Below are 19,669 nucleotides of genomic sequence, written 5' to 3' on the forward strand. Positions count from 1 at the left end.
ATAGTTACCAAAAAAAAAAAGTCATCAATTCATCAGAAGTTCTCAAATGTCCGTCTTAATGCCTTAGCTTGCTCCTTTTTGAATCATACCGGTACCACATCAGTTAAGGTTGTAGTCTCCATGTTTAATTTTGTACAAAGTCACCACTTGAGTCTCTTGTGGCTGAGTTAAGCTCAATGTTCGTTTTCTTAGTACGATACCAGAGCACCTTTTGTAAGTCCATTCTCGTGCCCGATTAATGTTCATATGTGAACTCCAAAACACTTAAATTACTCTTCAGGGAGGGCGTTCACTTAGGAGTTTATAACGGTTTTAGGCCACTCCGCTCGCAGTTATAAAGGTTGGGTTGGATACACAGATTTTCCAGATGGTATTAAAGTTGCATCCATTCCTGATGTTGGGCCACCTATTTTATATTACTTCACTTTCCCGATGTTTAACCTGGGCATTGGGGAGGGGGGAATTAGGATCCCACATGTAGGCTCCAAACCTCACTACTTGAGCTAGCTCTGTGGTTGATTTGAGTCCAAAGTTTTTTTCCTTAAGAATACCTATCATTTTTCTTTCATGTATCTAAGCTAGATTTGTTCTTTTGATTGAATGGAAACTTATTGGTTGACTTATTTTATTCCTTCATGATATTTCAAGTGTTTTGTAAAGCAGCTCCTGGGTGTAAGAGTGTTCCAGAATTTTTGCTTGTGTTTAATTGGACAAATAATCGTACATGCCAGGAAGAGCCATGACAACAATATTTTGATTTTTTTTTACTGAAGCTTTCTTGCCGATGTTTTAGAATTTACACAGATTTTTGTATTAGAGAATGACCTTTATTTTTAACTTTTCCACAGGATGATGGCGCACAAGTTTGTGCAGCAGTCAGTAGAGTCAGATTCCTACCTAAAAAAGCAAAAGTCAAAGAAATCTTGGTGGTCTTTTGGCTGGTTAATACTGGATCTTTATACTCCCTTGATTTCTGTACTGTGAAATGCTTTTATTTTCTTTGTTTTTTCTTCTATGGAGTCTTATGTGGTTGACCAACTTTCTCAGGACCAGCCAATCAGTTGAAGATGGAAGTGAGCAAGCAGGGTTTACTGAGGAAGACTGGGAGAGGTTAAATAATATAATTGGGTATAAAGAAGGTGAAGAAGAACCACTGTTGGCAACTCATGACAGGAGAGATGTGCCACATACCACCTTGGAGGTTCACATGAAGCACAATGCCTCAAAGCTTAGTGATACTCACAACTGCCTTGCTGATTTGTCATGTGATAACCTTGATTGTTATATAAAGCTTTATTCAGAAGCAAAGGTTTTTGACGTAAAACTAGGGTCATATCAATTATGGTCTCCAAATGGCCTTCTCGCTGAGGTGAGAATCTTTACATTCTAAGTTAGAAAGTTTTTGAAATTTTGGATATTACTTTTTCTTTTCTATTTAAATATACCTTTGCTATAGGGTGAAAAGTCGACAACCGAAAGCTTTCGATATTATGGAGAATATTTTCTATTCTCTTTTCTTTTTCATTTTTCGGGGGGGGGGGGGAGTGTGTGTGTGTGTGTGGTTAAGTTAGACAGCCTCATTTATGGTAATATTTTCTGTTTAGAGCGCTACTGTCAGTGATTCCTTGGTTGCTGCATTCTGCTACAAGCCTTTCGATTCCAACATTGACTGGAGTTTAGCGGCTAAAGCTTCTCCCTGCTATGTGACTGTAAGCTGAAGTTTTATTTTAGTTCACCAGTTGCAACAGTTTAGCGCTTTAACTGATCAAAATTTTTTCCTTAGTATTTGAAGGATTCCATTGACCAAATTATCAACTTTTTTGAAAGTAATGCTGCTGTAAGTCAGACCATAGCTCTGGAAACAGCTGCTGCAGTACAGGTCAGCTTTAGCTCCTTATTTTCTTCACAAACGTAGTTTCAAAGCTCAATTTTGACATTACTTTTCCTTTTCCATCTGTTTTGTTCCCTGTTCATTGAATTGGTGTTTATATCACAGCTTATTTCATGGTCATAAAACATTTTCTTCTTAGAGGAGTGAGTTAATTGAGCATTAAAAAAAAACCTGACTAAATTTCCTTGTGCACTCCACTTCATTGCTTGATCTTGTTGTTCCTGGCAATGAATGCGGATGAACCAATAAGAAGTTTGTCCTTGATTGTTAGCCTTCTTCTTTCATCAAACATTGTCAATGAAGGTGTGCTAGGGCGTAACGGCATTTTGGAACTGATCCCAATGAGAAGATTGAAGAGTTGACCATGACATTTTCTTGTTCTATTTTCCCCTGAAACTGAAAAGACATGGTTGTTGTAACCAAATGGATCTGAGAATGCAAAATTTGGTAAACATATTCTGCTTATTAGCAGAGTTAAAGCTTTGTCGGTGTGTGTAAAGGTGGCAACTATACATAAAGCAGTTCGGTAAATATAATGAGTGTGGCAGGCCATTAGCTCACACGCAGGACATGGAGGATGTACATTACAATGCGCATAGAAAGCATCCTTGCAAGACTGGTAGTTGGCTTGGCCATGCATAACTGTGCCAACAAGTGGGCTAAGGGTGTGGCAAGCGTGCAGACAGCTCTCTGCTGCTATTTGCTGCCTTTGGCTGGTGGTTGGGACTGTCAGTCGCATGCTTCCTTCTATATTAGCTGTTGAGTTCAGTTGATGTTGGAGAGAAAATTTCATACTTGGTCTAATTTTGGGTGAACTTTGGGGGGGGGGGGGGAGGAATCATATAGCAAGTCTTTAAAATATGATTCTTGCTAATGAAGGCGCTGTTGGATATCGGTTTCTGGTAAGTTTTTCATTTTTTTTTAACTTTTAAGATAAAGGAGAAAAGGAAGAAATTTCGAGAATGAATTGCTTGGTAAGTTCCTCAAGCCCTGGAGTTCCTTGTTGTACATAAGATTGGGTGTCTTTTGTAGAGAACAATATATTTTGGTGGGTTTCTGCCTTTTTGGTATATTTCTAGCATATAGGCGCTTTTGTTTTGGCCCAATAAATAATGAAATTTTATTACTTGATCATAAAAATAATCATATACCTTTAGATTAGCTATAATTATTAAGCGAGAGATCGGAACTACCAAATTAATAATATCTTTAATCGTTTTTTTTTTTTGTTGACAAGGGTAACATTTTATGAAAGAAAACAGCACAAAGTTTGTGCTGGTAGAAGTGACAAAATACATATCCCAAAAACAGTAAAGAATCCCCCTACTACAAAAACTTACAAGGATATCTTTAATCTGTTGATAACATGTTATAGTTTTATTGGTAGAATAGAGTATAATATTAGCACCCAAGGGTGTGGCCTAACAATTGAAGTGAGATTATGCGAAACCAGGGTTCAAATCCCAGCAAAGGCAACGACCTAGGTAATTCCTTCACATTTGCCATTGCTAGGCAGAGTTACCGATTACATGTGTTAGTGGAAGATAAGAGGTACTCGGTTGAATAGTCAGGTGCGCACGAGCTAGTCTAGACCTATGTTGCACGAACTCTCCAAAATATTGTCGCACCCGTGTCGGATTCTCAAAAAATGCACAGCTTTTGGAGAATCCGACACGCACCAGGCAACATTTTTGAAGAGTTCGAGCAACATAGGTCTAGACACCGCCATTATCAGAAAATAGTTGAGGATAATATTGTATTGAGAAAGGTAAAAGAGAGGCTTAGAAACTTTGTGGTATTGAAAAGAATTGAAACTTCCATGGGGGAATTGAACAACAATTTGAAACAACCCAGAAAGGAAGGGGAACATTTTGGGATAGGGCGACTATTGCCTTTAAGACGTTTATTTCACCTTTTAATATCAACTCTTGCTGTTACTACTTGTTTAATTGCTCTTTGCCACTCAACCTAGTAATATGGATATTAATGTCTCAAAAATGTTGAATTTAATTTATGCAAGAGATTCTTGGTTTATGTTTGTATTCCCAGTTTTCATTTGAAACGTGTTGGTATATGATGTGTATTTGTCCTGTTGTTAGATGACAATTGATGAAGTCAAACGAACTGCACAGCAACAAGTAAACAGAGCTCTTACGGATCAGTCCAGGTTAGATACTTTCTTTTGTATGTCAAACTGGTATCCTGATGTTGTTGAGATTACTGGTCCCTCACAGTAATTTGAGCAGTTTAAAAGAAAAATTGCTACATGTTATTGTCCAGTAAAAAAATCTGCAAATGTGATCCTGATGTAAAGAATAGGTGGTTTTGTGGAGGGATGGAGTGGCGGACAGGGATCAAGACTGATGGTTCAGTGGTCTAGGCATGTCTCCCTATAAGTTTGTTAGGTTTTTCTATCTTTTTCTGTTTAATGTTGCAGCATTATCAACCTTCGAACCCAAACAAATCTTGTGGTAGATATCAACATGTTGTATTCTTTTATACCATCCTGATAATTTTAAAATTGATATCCGCTTTTTACCAGGTTCTTCCTGGATTTGAATATTGCGGCTCCAAAAATTACCATTCCTACAGATTTCTCTCCAGATAACACTCACTCAACTAAGCTGCTTCTTGACTTGGGAAATTTGGTGATTTCTACAAAGGTAAATCTAAGGATCGTCTGAATCTATAGGACCAGATATCCCTCAGTTGGCTAAAGTGCCGTGTTTCTGTAATTTGGGCAGGATGATTCTGAATTTATCGCACCTGAGGAGATGAATATGTATGTTCAGTTTGATATGGTCCTCAGTGATGTTTCTGCTTTCCTGGTTGATGGTGATTACTATTGGAGTCAAACCCCTACAAATGGAGTTGGGCCATCTAGGTCTAACTTTGTTGCTTGGTTGCCTGTTATTGACAAGTGTGCAGTGGTTCTAAAGCTTCAACAGGTGATTGCACATTTCTTCTAAACATGATCTTACATTCACATAATTTACCTTAGTATGTTTTCACAGTTTCAACTTTGGGTGCAACACCTCTCATATTCCAATTTTTCCAGATTCGGCTAGAGAATCCTGCCTTTCCTTCGACGAGACTCGCAGTGCGTCTTCCTTCTTTAGGATTCCATTTTTCTCCTGCTCGGTATCATCGGTTGATGCAAGTTGCAAAGATATTTGAAGGAGAGGAAAGAAATGATTCAGATGTTTATCGTCCTTGGACTCAATCTGATTTTGAAGGGTGGTTGGGTCTTCTTACCTGGAAGGTTACTTTTAGATTAACCTATCCAAGTTTTGTTGCATATTGATATGTGCTTTAGTAGTTGTACATTTCTGATAATTATTTTTTTTTCACTGTAGGGTGTTGGTGGTAGGGAGGCTGTATGGCAGCGGAGATACCTATGTATAGTTGGAACTTTTCTTTATATACTGGAAAATCCTGGCTCTAGATCTTACAAGCAGTATACCAGGTAAAAACTATGCTCCATGTCTTGTGGCATCACCTAAACAATCGAGCCCCAACAAAACACCGCAAAAGTAACTACATTAGGCTGGTTGACATCGATAATTTTCTTTAGTTTTGGGAGATGACCAACTGTATGGCCGAGTGGGAGATTCCATGGGTATTAGGAAGACTTTAATACAATAAGGTTCTGGGAGGAAGGAGTGGAGAGTATAATGGTGTCTAGGGAAATGGAGGAATTTTCGGAGTTTTATCAACAATACCTCTTATTGATTTACCCTTAATAGGAGCAAGTGTTACATGGATCAGACCATGAGTCTATTTCAAAATAAGGGCTGGATAAGCTTTTGGTATCTACTGCATGGGATGAGATGATGCTGGATGCATTGCTAGTTCCATTGTTTAGATTTGTTTCTGACTATGTGCCTATCTTGCTAGATAGCGATTGTCATAGTTTGACTTGACATAAACTTTAATAAAGAAGAGAAGACTTATGAGATATGTGGTCTTAAATAAGCCATAGCATTTGTGTGGCTGAATTTTTTTTGAAACTTGTGGTCTGAAATCTGCCATAATATTTGTGTGGCTATAATTGCTTCCTATTAAGGAAATATTGAAAGGTGCCAACATTTTGAAATGGACTAATAAGGAAATAGAGCCAATCTTTTTAAAACGGAAGGAGTAGTAGAAGAAAGTACTCTTTCCAAGTTTGAGAACCAAGGTGGACCTAGGATTTAAATTCTAGGGGTTTAATTTTTAAGGTTCTTAGCATTGAACCCATTATATCTTTAAAGTTATGATTTCATATCTACTATTTATTGCAATTTTAGCGAATTTTTACACTTCTCGTCGAAAGTACTGGGTTCAGATGAACCCGGTATCCTAACACTAGATCCGCCCTTGTTTGAGAACATGTGACTCAAGGTGCTTGATTTTAGAGATAGAGTCAAGGAGTAGTGGAACAGGTGATGTCACCAGGTACACTATCCTTTAGGTATGCTATCAATTTTGGAGTAACAGCAACAACATACTAGTGTATATGTCCCATAAGTGGGATTTGGGGAAGACAGTGTGTACACATACCTTACTCCTACCTTGTGAAGGTAGAAAAACTATTTATGATAGGCCCTCGGCTCAAATGTATGTAAATAGAAGAAAACACGTAATAAGATACCCGGATCAAAAGAAACAAGTAGTATTAGAAATCTAATAATAGAAAATACGAGAATACACTAGTACTACAGGTATAGAAAGGCAATACAGATACAAGAAAGAAGCACGCTCAACTACTCACTAACCTACTACCCTAATCCTCGACCTCCACACTCTCCTGTCAAGGGTCAATGTCCTCGGCGAGTTGAAGACGTGCCATGTCCTGCCTGATCACGTCGCCCCAATATATTTTCGGCCTCCTCCTACATCTCCTTGGCCCTACCATTTCCAACCACTCACACCTCCTGACCGGGACATCTGCTTATCTCCTCTTCACATAACCAAACCATCTCAGCTTCGCTTCCCACGTCTTATCCACCCCAGGGGCTACTCCCACCTTGTCCAGAATATTTTGGAGTACGAATATTAATTGTATAAAAATGAGGTTAGATGGAGACCAAAGTTTCGGGGGGGGGGGGAGGGGGATAATGTTCAACCAAATAAGAGACGAGAGGAGGGAGTGGTTAGAAAGGGTTATAGGAGAACAAGAGGTGAGTTGTGCCCGAGATAAGATCCTGGGACCAAATGGGTTCACATTGGCCTTTGTCCAGCTGTGCTAAAGCAGATTTAAGGGAACTTGATGCGGACCATTATGACATTTTTTAATGGGTGAGTTCAAAGAAGCCTCAACACATCATACTTATTATGCTGAAAGATGAGGGTTATAAGTACAAGGACTACATGCATAGAAGTTTGGTGGGTATCATATATGAGATAATTCCTAAGGCGCTTTCTAACATACTAAAAAAGCACTAAATAAGACAATACCCATTTCTGTAATGCGTTTGATCAAGTAAACAGAGTTTGCATGCAACTTTGGTGGCGAATGAAGTGATTGATCCTAGAAGGAAGAAGGGAGAGCTAGGGATTAGGAATTTTTGGATGCAAGTTGGACCTTGACAAGGTTTATGTTGATATGCATTAGGAACTCTTGGACTACATCATAACTATGACATATTTGGGACAAGAGGAGGTGGATCAATTTTGCATTTTTATTGTTAGATTCTAAGTCTTAGTGAATGGAGGACCTTCTGGTGATAGGGGGATCCGCTATCTGCGATGCTATTCTTTTTGGGGATAAAACCGCTGAATTAAATTGATGGAGGATTTTTAAGAGACATTTTATCTCGGTGAGGAACAAAATTTTCATTAGGGTTATCCAGTTCATATTTGTGGATGACACCTTTGTATTCAGCAATGCAAGTGTGGCCCAGCTAAATATTTAAGACAAACCCTTATGTGGTTGCAGGTGGTGTCTATCTAGGTTAAAGTTCAACCTTAGGGAATGCGAGATCAAACCGGTGGACGGGGTAGCAAATGCTGAAGACCTAGCATACGTGTTGAATAAGGTAGGAGCACTACCTACTACTTACCTTGGTCCATCTTTCTCTGGGTGCTTTCAGTAAGGACTCAGTAGAGTGGAATATGCTGATTGAGAGGGTGGAAAAGCGGCTAGCTAGGTGGCGAAATATGTATTTGTTCAAATAAGGAAATGAAGTATTAATCAACCATGCCTTCCACATATTACATGCCATTGATGCAACATTGATCTTACTGAAACAAAAATTGGAGTCGCCATGGCGGAATTTTGAAGGAGAACGCAAGTCGAATTAGGAAATTTTGCTTAATGAATTACGGATCGGTGATATCTTCAAAGGAATAAGATCACGGAGTAGAAGATCTTAGGATCTTCAATAAAGCTTACTAGAAAGAAGCTCTGGAGAGTATTTTTTAACCACTTACTTCATCAAATAAGAAAAGAAAGAAGCTCTAGAAATCTGGGTGGACGAGCATGTTATGTAGGAACACTTTAGCCTATTTATCACTTAGGGCAGAGAATGTTAGTAGTACTCCCTCCGTTTCAATTTAGATGAGGTAGTTTGACTCGACACGGAGTTTAAGAAAAAAAGAAGAATCTTTTGAAACTTGTTGTCTTAAAAGCTTAAGGGGTAAAAACTTTGTGGGGTCATGATATTTGTATGGTTATAAAAGCTTCTCATTAAGGGTAAAATGAAGAGTTTAAAGTTGAATTATTTCCAAATTAAAAGGAAAGTACCTCATCTAATTTGAGACGGAGGGAGTATAAGTTTTTGTAGACACAGTTGGTGTGGTGACAGATATTAAGTAGTGCTTCCCTAATTTCTTTAGAGTGACGTGCCAAAGATGACAGTACAACAGAGCCGAAACATACATAGCAGGGAAGTTTATCAGAATTTGAGGTTTAGGAAAAACTTTTAAGATTGGGAAATGAGCGAGTTTAACATCTATTGGAGCTGCTTCACAAGCACCTTACACTGAATGATACACCACTTATGGAGATGGGTGAGGTTTTAGGAGGGATGGCCTATATATAGTCAAATCTTACTACTATAGATTGTTGGGAGATCCTGCACCAAATGATTCGTTTATCGGGGTGTCGAATAAGGTTCGTTTCTTCACGACATTTGGTGTTTTGTGTGCAAACATTCGAGTGAAAATGCAGATCATCTCATGTTGCATTTAAACGTCACAGTTGTGGTGGGTGGTCCTACATTGGTAAAAAGTGCAGTGGGTTATGCAGAGCACTGTCAAAGAAGCGCTTACATAGCTGCTCTTACATATCTGGGCATGTAGAAGGAGGAGAGAAGACCTAGGGCATGAGATGTTGCCTTGTTAGCTCTTATATGGGTTGTATGGATAGATAGAAATAAGGGACTGTTTGAAGGGTTAGAAAATGACTTTGTAAGTTGATAGCATAGCCTTTTATCTTTAGTTCTCTTTTGGTGTACTCATGAGCTCCTAGCTTGTATAGATGATTCGGTATTTTTGTACATAGCCATATTTTTAGTGGGTTCTCTGCTTTTTGGTATACTGCTAATATACGTGGTTTCCCCATCATTAATGGATTGTTTACCTTATTAAAAATAACATCATGTCGTCAACTTGTCAAAAAAAAAAGAAAACAAACAATTCTTTACCATTGTTTTATTATGGAGGATCAGACTTTACATTATCATATTTTAATAGCCCTTTTTGTGATATGAGTCATCTGTGAAGGATATAAAATTTATGTGATGAACGGAAAAATCATGGTTTACTTGGAAAATTAGTTAAGAGCTTGATATAAAAATATTTTTGGAATAATAAGTAGAGGTAACAACTGGGTGGGTTGGTCAAATTTGGGCGGGTCAAAATGGGTCAAATCAATAGGCTGATGATGACTCGACCTGCCCAAAGTTTGCTTGGGTTAAATCAATTATTGCCCTTTTCTGTTGCACTCTTTTACTGAACATCAAGGATGATGTTCATCAGTTTGTGATGGGGGGAGGGCTTTTCCTTGTATAACGTTGCAATCCTTATACATGGCCTCGTCACTTACAAGATGAAGTCTATTTGACTATAGTTACAGCTACTCTTAAATGTTACCAGATGTGATTCCCTCTTTTAAAAGTGTGTTAGTTAAAAATAAATCACAAGGCAAACTCTAAAATAGTTTTCACTATGTGAGGCTGCCATCATAAGGAAATGTGAGGCGCAGAGGAGTGATTATATAGCCAAGGTATATGGGTAACAATACCGGTGCTATTGTCCCCCTTATTTGTACTTTTCCTAATTGTTGTATTTTTCTTTTCTTTTATTAATAAAAAGCTAGCCCTAGGCGCTTGCCTAGAGGATTGCCAAAAAAAAAAAAATAGTTTTCACTTCATTTCTAGTACCATAACCATATTCCCCATATGCTCGATTGAAATTTGTTTGTAGATCTACGCATATGTCTATTGAGATCTCCCCAATAACATTGTTGGTAATTTGGGACTCCTTGTACTGGGGTATCCACATCCTCTCGGAATTTGGTTTTACCTTTTTCATGACATCATAAGCTTATGTTTTTTGCGTTCAGCCTCATAATTTGATCAAAATACTGTTTATTAACCCCAAAAAGGATAAAAACATATTGAAGTTGCTGTTTTTCCCCGCGAATAGTAGTCTAGTGTTTGGTATGCTGTCATAGCATGGAGCAAAAATCAAAATTGAAGCAAGGTTCACAGATTGGGAAGTTGTATGTCCTATTAACCATGCTCGTGAATGGAGTTCCTCTTTTTACGTCTGTATGGCGGGAGGGGATAACCCAAATGTATTATTGGATCATGAGCTCTCTTATCCTACTTCATGGCTTCATATTTTTTTTTTTTTTTTTGAGAATGGTAACAGTTATATTAATCTTCAGCACAGAGGTTGTGTTGGACCGGTAGCTAAATACAGATCCCAAAAAATTAAAAATGTACAAAAATCTATCCTACTTCATGCCTTTGGAAAGACAGATAGATATAGTGCTAGAACATGAAATTAGCTAAATGCATGTGAATTTATATTATGCCTTGAAGATGAGATAAATGATATACTATTACAATGTGGTTTGGTTTATAGAATCAAGAATTTTATCTCAGCAACTAATTCGAACGTACAGCATGTTTTCATCTCCAATGGTACTTTATTTGGAAAAAAAAGGAAAAAAAGAGATAATGTCTAGATTTCTGGTGGTCCTCCATGTGAAGCCGATCTAGGTTTTCTGACTGTAATTCCTATTGCTCACCTGGCTTATCCATCTTTTATCTGTGCTTCGTATCCTTAACTTCATTGTTGTACTGCCTTGTTGCAGTTTACGAGGAAAGCAACTATATCAAGTTCCTCCAAATGATGTTGGCGACGAACATGTGTTGGCTGTCTATAGTGCTGAAAGAGCCACCAACGTACTTTTCAAAATCTTTGGCTTCTTTTGGTTGTGCAGATTCTGTTTTCTGACATTCCTTACCTTATCATTGCTTGTAGGTTGTGGAAGATGCAAATGCTCTAATATTACGTTGTGACTCTGAAGATTTAAAGAAGACATGGCAGAGCCACTTGCTGGGGGCCATCTATCGTGCATCGGTAGACCTTTGTGCTATTTCTCTTTATGCTGATTTGGAATTGATTGCTTATTGACATGCCAATAGCTAGAGTCATAAGATTGTGGTTGGATGGTCTTTGTCAGATAACATCCCTTTGTAGGTGCCTATGACAAACTATGAATTGATGAATAGAAACTGCTGTTAATAGTTTAAATTAAGGTGAAAATATGGTGAGTGAAGCACCCGAGGGTGTGGCCTAGTGGTCAATGAAGTGAGTTGAGAACCTTAGGTCTCGGGTTAAAATCCCAGCAGAGTCAAATTCACTAGGTGATTTCTTCTCATCTGTCCAAGCCTTGGTGGATAGAGTTATCTGGTACTTGTTGGTGGTGGGAAGTAGCAGGTATCCCCACGGGTTTTGGAAAAAAAGACTCTGGTGAGTGGTGAGTGGTCAGCAGAATTTGATCTTGGAGACTATAGTATGATAAACCTGTTGCCTTCAAGACAAAAAGATTTTTTCCTAAAAACTTGCAGGAGTATCTCTCTCTCTCTCTCTCTCTCCCTCCCTCTCTCTAATTCCTTTTCTCTGGACAATGTTAATGGATCGAGATCCTTACCATAAGTAAATGGGGATCAATTAGAAGCATTGGGAAAATAGGTTTTTGGTGTGGATTAAGAGCTAGGACAAGATGTCTTAGTTTAACTTCATCATAACTTCACTTAGATTTGGCAGTTTAAGTCTTCGGATTTGAGGAGATCTTAAGGACTGTCTTTATTGGTTGCTTTCAGGATAGTACTTTTATCCCCTTTTTGAGGGGTGGGGTGGGGTGGGGGTGTTGTACGGGGAAAACAGGAGTATATATTCATCAAGTCCTTGCATGTTGTTGCTTTCCTATGAGAAACTTCTCAAAAGTGAGGTTTCATGCAGGGATCAGCTCCAATTGCTGGTTTATCTGAATCATCATCTGAGTCTGAAGACTATGAAGCTGATCACGCAGACAATCAAGATTTAATGGATCTGTCGAAAATGGAGAGTCTGTATTTGACCGGTATTCTTGATGAGTTAAAGATGTGCTTCAATTATAGTCCAGAGGTGAGTATTGGTGAAAACTATCAAGGACACTTTTTCTTGAAAAGCAGTGACTCCACTGACATGTATAATATGCTTTCCACTTTGTCTAGCATGATCAAAGTTTTACTAAGGCACTTCTAGCTGAGGAGAGAGGCTTATTTGAATTTCGAGCAACGGGTGGTCGGGTAAGATTACTGCAGGTTTTGCTATCGGTCTTATTTTAGCTTGATCTCTAATCTTTTGCTTTAATGCTTTAAATTTATGTCTGACACAGGTTGAGCTTTCAATTAGAGGCAATGATATTTTTATAGGGACTCTCCTGAAAGCTCTGGAGGTAGAAGATTTGGTGTGCCAGACAGGGATATCTGGCTCTTGTTATCTAGCACGATCCTTCATCAGAAATGTTGGTGCACCCCCCCTTTTGAATGATGTCAAAAGCCAGAGCAATGAATTTAGTCAATATGATGGAGAAGAGGAGTTTTATGAGGCATCTGAAAATTTAAATGACCTGGCTGATAGTCCATATTCATCTGGAAATTTTTTGTCATCAGAAAAGACCGTGTCAAAGGCTCCTAGTTTTAATCGTTTTGCTGGTCTTCTGCCTATTGATGTTCATGATAATGGAACTAATTCTGTAAAACTGACTGATACATTAGATAGTTTTGTGAAGGCTCAAGTGGTTATTTATGACCAGAAGTCACCTCGCTATACTAGCATTGATACAAAGGTCAGCTGGTGTTTCTTATCTGGCTAAATCTGTTTACTTTGTTCTGCACTTAGGATTTCTAACTTAATTGCATATTGGTTATTACAGGTAGCCGTCACACTTGCTACCTTGTCTTTTTTCTGTCGTAGGCCAACAATATTGGCAGTAATGGAATTTGTAAATGCCATAAATGTGGGGGAGGAAAGCTGTGAATCTTTCAGTGACACTTCTTCATCAGCCATTACACAACATGATAGTTCCAAGGAAAATGTGGTTGATTCACAGTTGTTTGAGATAGCTGATGTGCCTGCAGTGAAAGGTTTGCTTGGGAAGGGGAAGTCTAGAATTATTTTCGGTCTGACACTGAACATGGCTCGTGCCCAGATCTTGCTGATGAAAGAGGATGGATCTAAGCTCGCTACCTTGTCCCAGGATAATTTTCTTACTGATATCAAGGTCTGTTGTTTCCATCAACTTTGATTTTTTCCGTTGTGATATTTATTATGTGAGTGCAACTTTTCAATCTTGTTTTCTCCTCGGATAGGTGTTTCCATCTTCTTTTACTATAAAGGCATCTCTTGGAAATCTGAGAATTAGTGATGACAGCCTCCCTAGCAGCCACCTTTATTTCTGGGCATGTGATATGAGGAATCCTGGTGGTAGTTCTTTCGTAGAGGTAATTCATTGTATAGCTAGTGTGGTCGTTCTAGCTATTGTTGCTGTTAATGTCATTGATTGATTGTTGTCGTAATTGTTGTCTTTTTGGCTATGGTTATAGTATTAGTGAAGTTCTAACATCTTATTTGCTAGTTACTCCTGTAGGTCTGATCAAAATGGCCGGCTGTGTATTTTTCTGCTTTGAAACTTTAGAAATTTTTATTTAAATAAAAATTTTAAAAATCTTTGCATTCGGGGGTGGGGTGGGGGGTGGGTGGGTAGGGAATAGTCAATGAAACAAGTGCAATCCTTGGAGATTAGGGTTCAAATCTTAGCAGAAACAAAAAACAGTGAAACACTAGGTTATTTCTTCCCGTGTGCCTAAGCCTTGTTGGCAGAGTTACCTAATACTTGTTCTGGTGTGAGGTAGTATGTACTGATGTACCCGATGGAATAGTCGAGGTGTATGCAAGCTAGCCCATACAACACCATTATAAAAAGATAGCAACAACAATAACTAGTGATGTCCCACAAGTGGGGTCTAGGGAGGGTAGTGTGTACGCAGACCTTACCCCTACCTTGGGAGGATAGAGGGTTGTTTTCGAGAGACCCTCGGCTTAGGATGGAAGAAAGAAATAGTAGAAACAAGCGTTACCATCACCAAGTGCCAGAAAGATAATCACAACAAACTAAGAGCCAGAAAATAGATGTAATGAAGCAGTAGCAACAAGCATCAACCACAACAAGAAACTAAGAAACCAATGCAGATGGTGATGTTTTATTCTTCAATGCCACACGGGAGGAGGGGAGATGATTTGTGTGGTGTCCAATTTTTCGAGTGCACAGATTATAGAAGGACCTGGTTCTTCTATGTGTTCCTTATACTACTATTTGTGAAATAATAAATGCGAAAAGTAAAGAACACTAAGTATTTTTACGTGGAAAATACCCGGCTCAAAAGATGTAAAAATCACGACCTATTACTTAGTAAGATTTTTCCCAACACTTGACTAAATCACTGAGCCAAACAGCATTTTCAAAATTCTTTGTAAACCTAAGGATTACCTCTAATCCCGTTGTGGCAACCAGCCTCTAACTGTTGCGATAACTTCAAGTTAACTCTAGAATACTCAGAGTACCTAATACAATTGCTTCTAGATAAAGCTGAAAGGTACAATTTGAAAACACCTACTATAATGAAACTAGAATAAAAGACAAGACACTTGGAACTGATTCTTCTATCTGGTTCATGTAGCTTCAGGTTCGCACACTTGAATCCCACAAAAATTTCTTGCAAAATGCCTTGCTATTTTGCTCTCAACTCACGTTTAACTTCAGCTTTTGTGCGTACCCGTAAAGTAAGAATATCCTGTAATTTAAAGAGTTAGTAGGATAGGAAATAACTAGAGTTCCAATGCTATACTCTTCCTTGGTGGAAGAGTTCTAGTTATCTTCAACTTCTAACCCTTCCCTTTATCTTGGATAAGTTCTCTTCGAGTAAGGAGTCCCTTTCTTCATCAATTGTGCAACCTTTTTGAAAATGTTGGTTTATGTTTAGTCAACAATGGCATGCTAAAAATGTTGGTTTATGTTTAGTCAACAATGGCATGCCAATTGGAAGAGTTGGTGGAAAGAGTTGGTGTGGATACTAGGAGGAAGCTTCCTCCTTTGATGTCACCTATGACATCAAGAGGAGGTAGTTTGATGTCACCAATGACATCAAGAGGAGGTCTTTACCTCTATAAATAGATGCACTCCTTCACTTGTAGAAATCATCCCAAAATAATACAATACATTGTAGTGAGTAGAGAGTTAAGAGAGAAATTCTCTTAAGTGTAATTGGGAAATCTCCCCTTCCTTTGTTAATATTAAAAAGGGCAATTGTTCTCTGGTGGACGTAGGATTATTTTGATCCGAACCACGTTAAATCTTGTATTCTTTCTTTTACGTTTCCGCTAACAATTGGTATCAGAGCGACAGGATTCTTTAACGATCCAAGGAGAAAGAACAAGCAAATATGAGTTCCATGAAGTTTGAAATTGATAGATTCAATGGACGCAACAACTTCAATATCTGGAAGATCCAGATGATGGCGTTACTGCGGAGGGAAGGTTCAATCCATGCTATTGACGGAAAGTATCCTACGGATATATCAGCTCCCGACAAGGAGAAGATTGAAGGGGATGCATTGAGTGCAATCCAACTATCCCTTGCACCTAACGTGCTTTGTGAAGTGAGTACGGGTACCGAAGAGACGGCCAAACAGTTGTGGGAAAAGCTAGAAGGGCTATACCAAGACCGATCAGTGACAACAAGAATGTTGTTACAACGGCGTCTTCACACATTTAAGATGGGGTCAGGTACTTCGTTACAAGATCATTTAGATGCGTTTAATAAACTTGTCATGGACTTACAGATTGCAGGAATTAAAAGGGAGGAGGAGACGCTTGCATGTGCTTTGCTATTTTCATTGACTTCAGGATATCGTGATATTGAGAATTCAATGATGTATAGCAAGGAGCCTATCAAGCTTGAGCAAGTGCGGCAGGCACTTAACTCTAGTGATGTGCGGAGGCACATTGAAGGAGATAGAGATGACCAGGCAAGTGGCCTCTTTGTAAGAGGCCGGACTAGCCAACAGGGAAAGACCAAATCAAAGCACAGATCAAAGTCTCGTGTGAACAAGAAGAATACAGAGTGTTGGGGTTGTGGCAAGAAGGGGCACTTTGAACGAGATTGCCCAATGTCAAAGTCCAAGGAAAAGGCGAGTGCATCTACAGTTGAACAGGTACATAATTTTGATAATGATTATGTACTAACAACATCGTGTAATAATAATAGTAGTTATGAAAACAAATGGGTGTTAGACTCTGCTTGTACTCTGCATATGACGTTCCGAAAAGACTGGTTTAGCAGCTACGAGAAAAGTGGAGGAACCGTAGTAATGGGCAATAATGCAACTTGTGCAATAGTTGGCATTGGCTCAGTTCGGGTTCGCTGCCATGATGGAATCGTGAGGACTATTACACAAGTCCGTCATGTTCCTGATCTGAAGAAGAATTTGATCTCCTTGGGTACTCTGGATGAACAAGGCTACAGGTACATGAGCGAAGCAGGAACTATGAAGGTGACTAAAGGTTCTTTAGTCATGCTGAAAGGCAAGCTGGAGAACGGCCTTTACACATTGGCCGGAAGCACCATTGTTGGCTCTGCAAATGCATCTACAGTGCAGTTATCTAATGATGACAAGGCAAGACTATGGCACATGAGACTAGGTCATATGAGCGCACGTGGACTGGAGATGTTGAGCAATCGTAAACTTTTGGAAGGTGAGAAGATCAGCACGCTTGACTTCTGTGAGCACTGCGTTCTAGGGAAGCAGAAGAAGGTCAGCTTCAGCACTGGCAAACACAAGACAAGAGGAGTGCTAGACTACATCCATTCAGATTTATGGGGTCCTTCTAAACTTCCATCGAAGGGCGGAAAGAGGTATCTTCTCATTTTTATTGATGATTTCTCACGAAAGGTTTGGGTGTATTTTTTGAAGGCAAAAAGTGATGCTTTTGAAGCATTTAAAGAGTGGAAGATTTTGATTGAAAATCAAATGGAGCGGAAAATCAAGTATCTTCGCACAGACAATGGCTTGGAGTTTTGCAATGAAGAGTTTAATGAATTCTGCAAGGTTCATGGGATCTCAAGACATAGGACTGTCAGGCATACCCCACAGCAGAATGGAGTTGCCGAGAGAATGAACAGAACTCTTCTTGAAAAGGCTCGTTGTATGCTCCTACAAGCCAAAATGTCCAAAGTATTTTGGGCTGAAGCAGTTCACACTGCTGCTCATATTGTCAATCGATCTCCAGCATCGGCAATTGACTTTAAGACTCCGAATGAGGTATGGTCAGGTGAACCCTCTAACTATTCATACTTACGAGTATTTGGGTGTCCAGCTTATTATCACGTTAATGAAGGAAAGCTTGAACCAAGGGCTAAGAAGGCCATATTCGTAGGGTATGTGGATGGAGTAAAAGGGTACAAACTTTGGTGTTTGTCTTTACTCAAATTTATAGTTAGTAGAGATGTCACCTTCGATGAATCCTCTATACTTGATCCCCGTAAAGTTTCCGTGGAGTTTTCAGGAAACAAGAACAACGAGCAGGTGGAGCTTCCGGTGGAGCTTGCCAAGGAAAAGGATCAAGAGACTCAGGTTAAAGATGAGTCAGAAGATGTAGGCGTTGAAGAACTTGCTGTCAATGAACCATACACAATTGCGAAGGGGAGGGAGAAGAGGCAGACACGAGAACCGGAACGCCTTATAAATCAAGCAAACTTGATTGCATATGCGTTCGTAGCTGCACAAGAAGAGATTAAAGATCTGGAGCCCTCCTCGTATATTGAAGCAACTTCTTGCAAGGATGCCGCACAATGGCGGTTAGCCATGACTGAAGAGATGGAGTCTCTTCACAAGAATCAGACATGGGTCTTAGTGAAAAGACAAAAGGGGAAGAGGACAGTTGGATGCAAGTGGGTCTACCGAAAGAAAGAGGGAATTCCTGAAGTGGAAGATGCTAGGTTCAAGGCGAGATTGGTTGCAAAAGGTTTCAGCCAAAAGGAGGGAATTGACTACAATGAGATTTTCTCTCCGGTCGTGAAGCATAGCTCAATTCGCGTGCTACTAGCATTGGTTGCACAATTTGACTTGGAGCTTCAACAGCTTGATGTCAAAACTGCTTTCTTACACGGTGATCTAGAAGAGACAATCTATATGGATCAACCTGAAGGTTTCCTAGCTGAGGGAAAAGAAGATCACGTATGCCAACTAAAGAAGTCTTTGTATGGTTTGAAGCAATCCCCTAGACAGTGGTACAAGAGGTTTGATGCATTCATGACTACACATGAATTCTCAAGGAGTGCATTTGATAGTTGTGTGTATCACAAGAAGATGTCTGGTAACTCAATGATTTATTTACTGTTGTATGTTGATGATATGCTTATTGCTGCTAACAACATTACAGAGATAAATGCTTTGAAGAAACTATTGAGTAAGGAATTTGACATGAAGGATTTAGGAGCTGCAAAGAAAATCCTTGGTATGGAGATTTCAAGAGAAGACGATGTTGTACATCTTTCTCAGAAGAGGTATATTGAAAGGGTTCTCGAGAGATTCAATATGCAAACGTGCAAGCCTGTAAGTACACCATTAGCTCCTCATTTTAAACTTTCAGAGTCACAAATGCCTCAGTCTGAGGATGAGGTGGAGCATATGTCAAAGATTCCTTATGCCAGTGCAGTTGGTAGTATTATGTATGCTATGGTATGCACACGTCCAGATATTGCTCAATCTGTAAGTGTGGTAAGTAGATACATGTCCAACCCAGGAAAGAGGCATTGGGAAGCTGTCAAGTGGATATTGAGATATCTCAAAGGAGCTTCTGGTGTTGGTCTTACCTTTCGAAAAAGTGGTACAGGTATTTCAATTCTCGGTTATGTGGATTCTGACTATGCAGGAGATCTTGACAGAAGAAGGTCCACAACTGGATACATCTTTACCCTCGTTGGCAGTGCCGTCAGTTGGAAGTCGACTTTGCAGTCGATTGTCGCTTTGTCTACGACAGAAGCAGAATACATGGCAGCAGCGGAGGCGGTAAAGGAAGCTATCTGGTTGAAAAGTTTAGTAGCGGAATTGAGTTTGGTTCAGCTGGAATCAACTCTTAGATGTGATAGTCAGAGTGCTATTCATCTAATGAAAAATCAGAGATTTCATGAGCGCACTAAACACATTGATGTCAGATTTCATTTTATTCGAGATG

The 19,669-nt window shown here is 39.2% G+C and overlaps 1 protein-coding gene across 1 annotated transcript in view; it reads left to right on the top strand.

Moving 5' to 3' along the window:
* LOC104225778 (uncharacterized) overlaps nt 1-19,669 on the top strand; it is a 67,337-nt gene that overhangs the window by 16,384 nt on the left and 31,284 nt on the right. Inside the window, exons 11-26 of the mRNA XM_070153011.1 lie at nt 849-941; nt 1,048-1,369; nt 1,605-1,709; nt 1,784-1,879; nt 3,991-4,058; nt 4,434-4,554; nt 4,636-4,839; nt 4,950-5,153; nt 5,248-5,357; nt 11,199-11,289; nt 11,369-11,467; nt 12,353-12,517; nt 12,607-12,681; nt 12,771-13,223; nt 13,311-13,658; nt 13,747-13,878. Of these exons, the coding sequence (XP_070009112.1) occupies nt 849-941; nt 1,048-1,369; nt 1,605-1,709; nt 1,784-1,879; nt 3,991-4,058; nt 4,434-4,554; nt 4,636-4,839; nt 4,950-5,153; nt 5,248-5,357; nt 11,199-11,289; nt 11,369-11,467; nt 12,353-12,517; nt 12,607-12,681; nt 12,771-13,223; nt 13,311-13,658; nt 13,747-13,878 (2,686 nt within the window). The remainder of the gene's footprint in view (nt 1-848; nt 942-1,047; nt 1,370-1,604; nt 1,710-1,783; nt 1,880-3,990; nt 4,059-4,433; nt 4,555-4,635; nt 4,840-4,949; nt 5,154-5,247; nt 5,358-11,198; nt 11,290-11,368; nt 11,468-12,352; nt 12,518-12,606; nt 12,682-12,770; nt 13,224-13,310; nt 13,659-13,746; nt 13,879-19,669) is intronic.

This window comes from Nicotiana sylvestris, chromosome 8 (genome assembly GCF_000393655.2).
Source record: "Nicotiana sylvestris chromosome 8, ASM39365v2, whole genome shotgun sequence".
Classification (NCBI taxonomy): domain Eukaryota; kingdom Viridiplantae; phylum Streptophyta; class Magnoliopsida; order Solanales; family Solanaceae; genus Nicotiana; species Nicotiana sylvestris.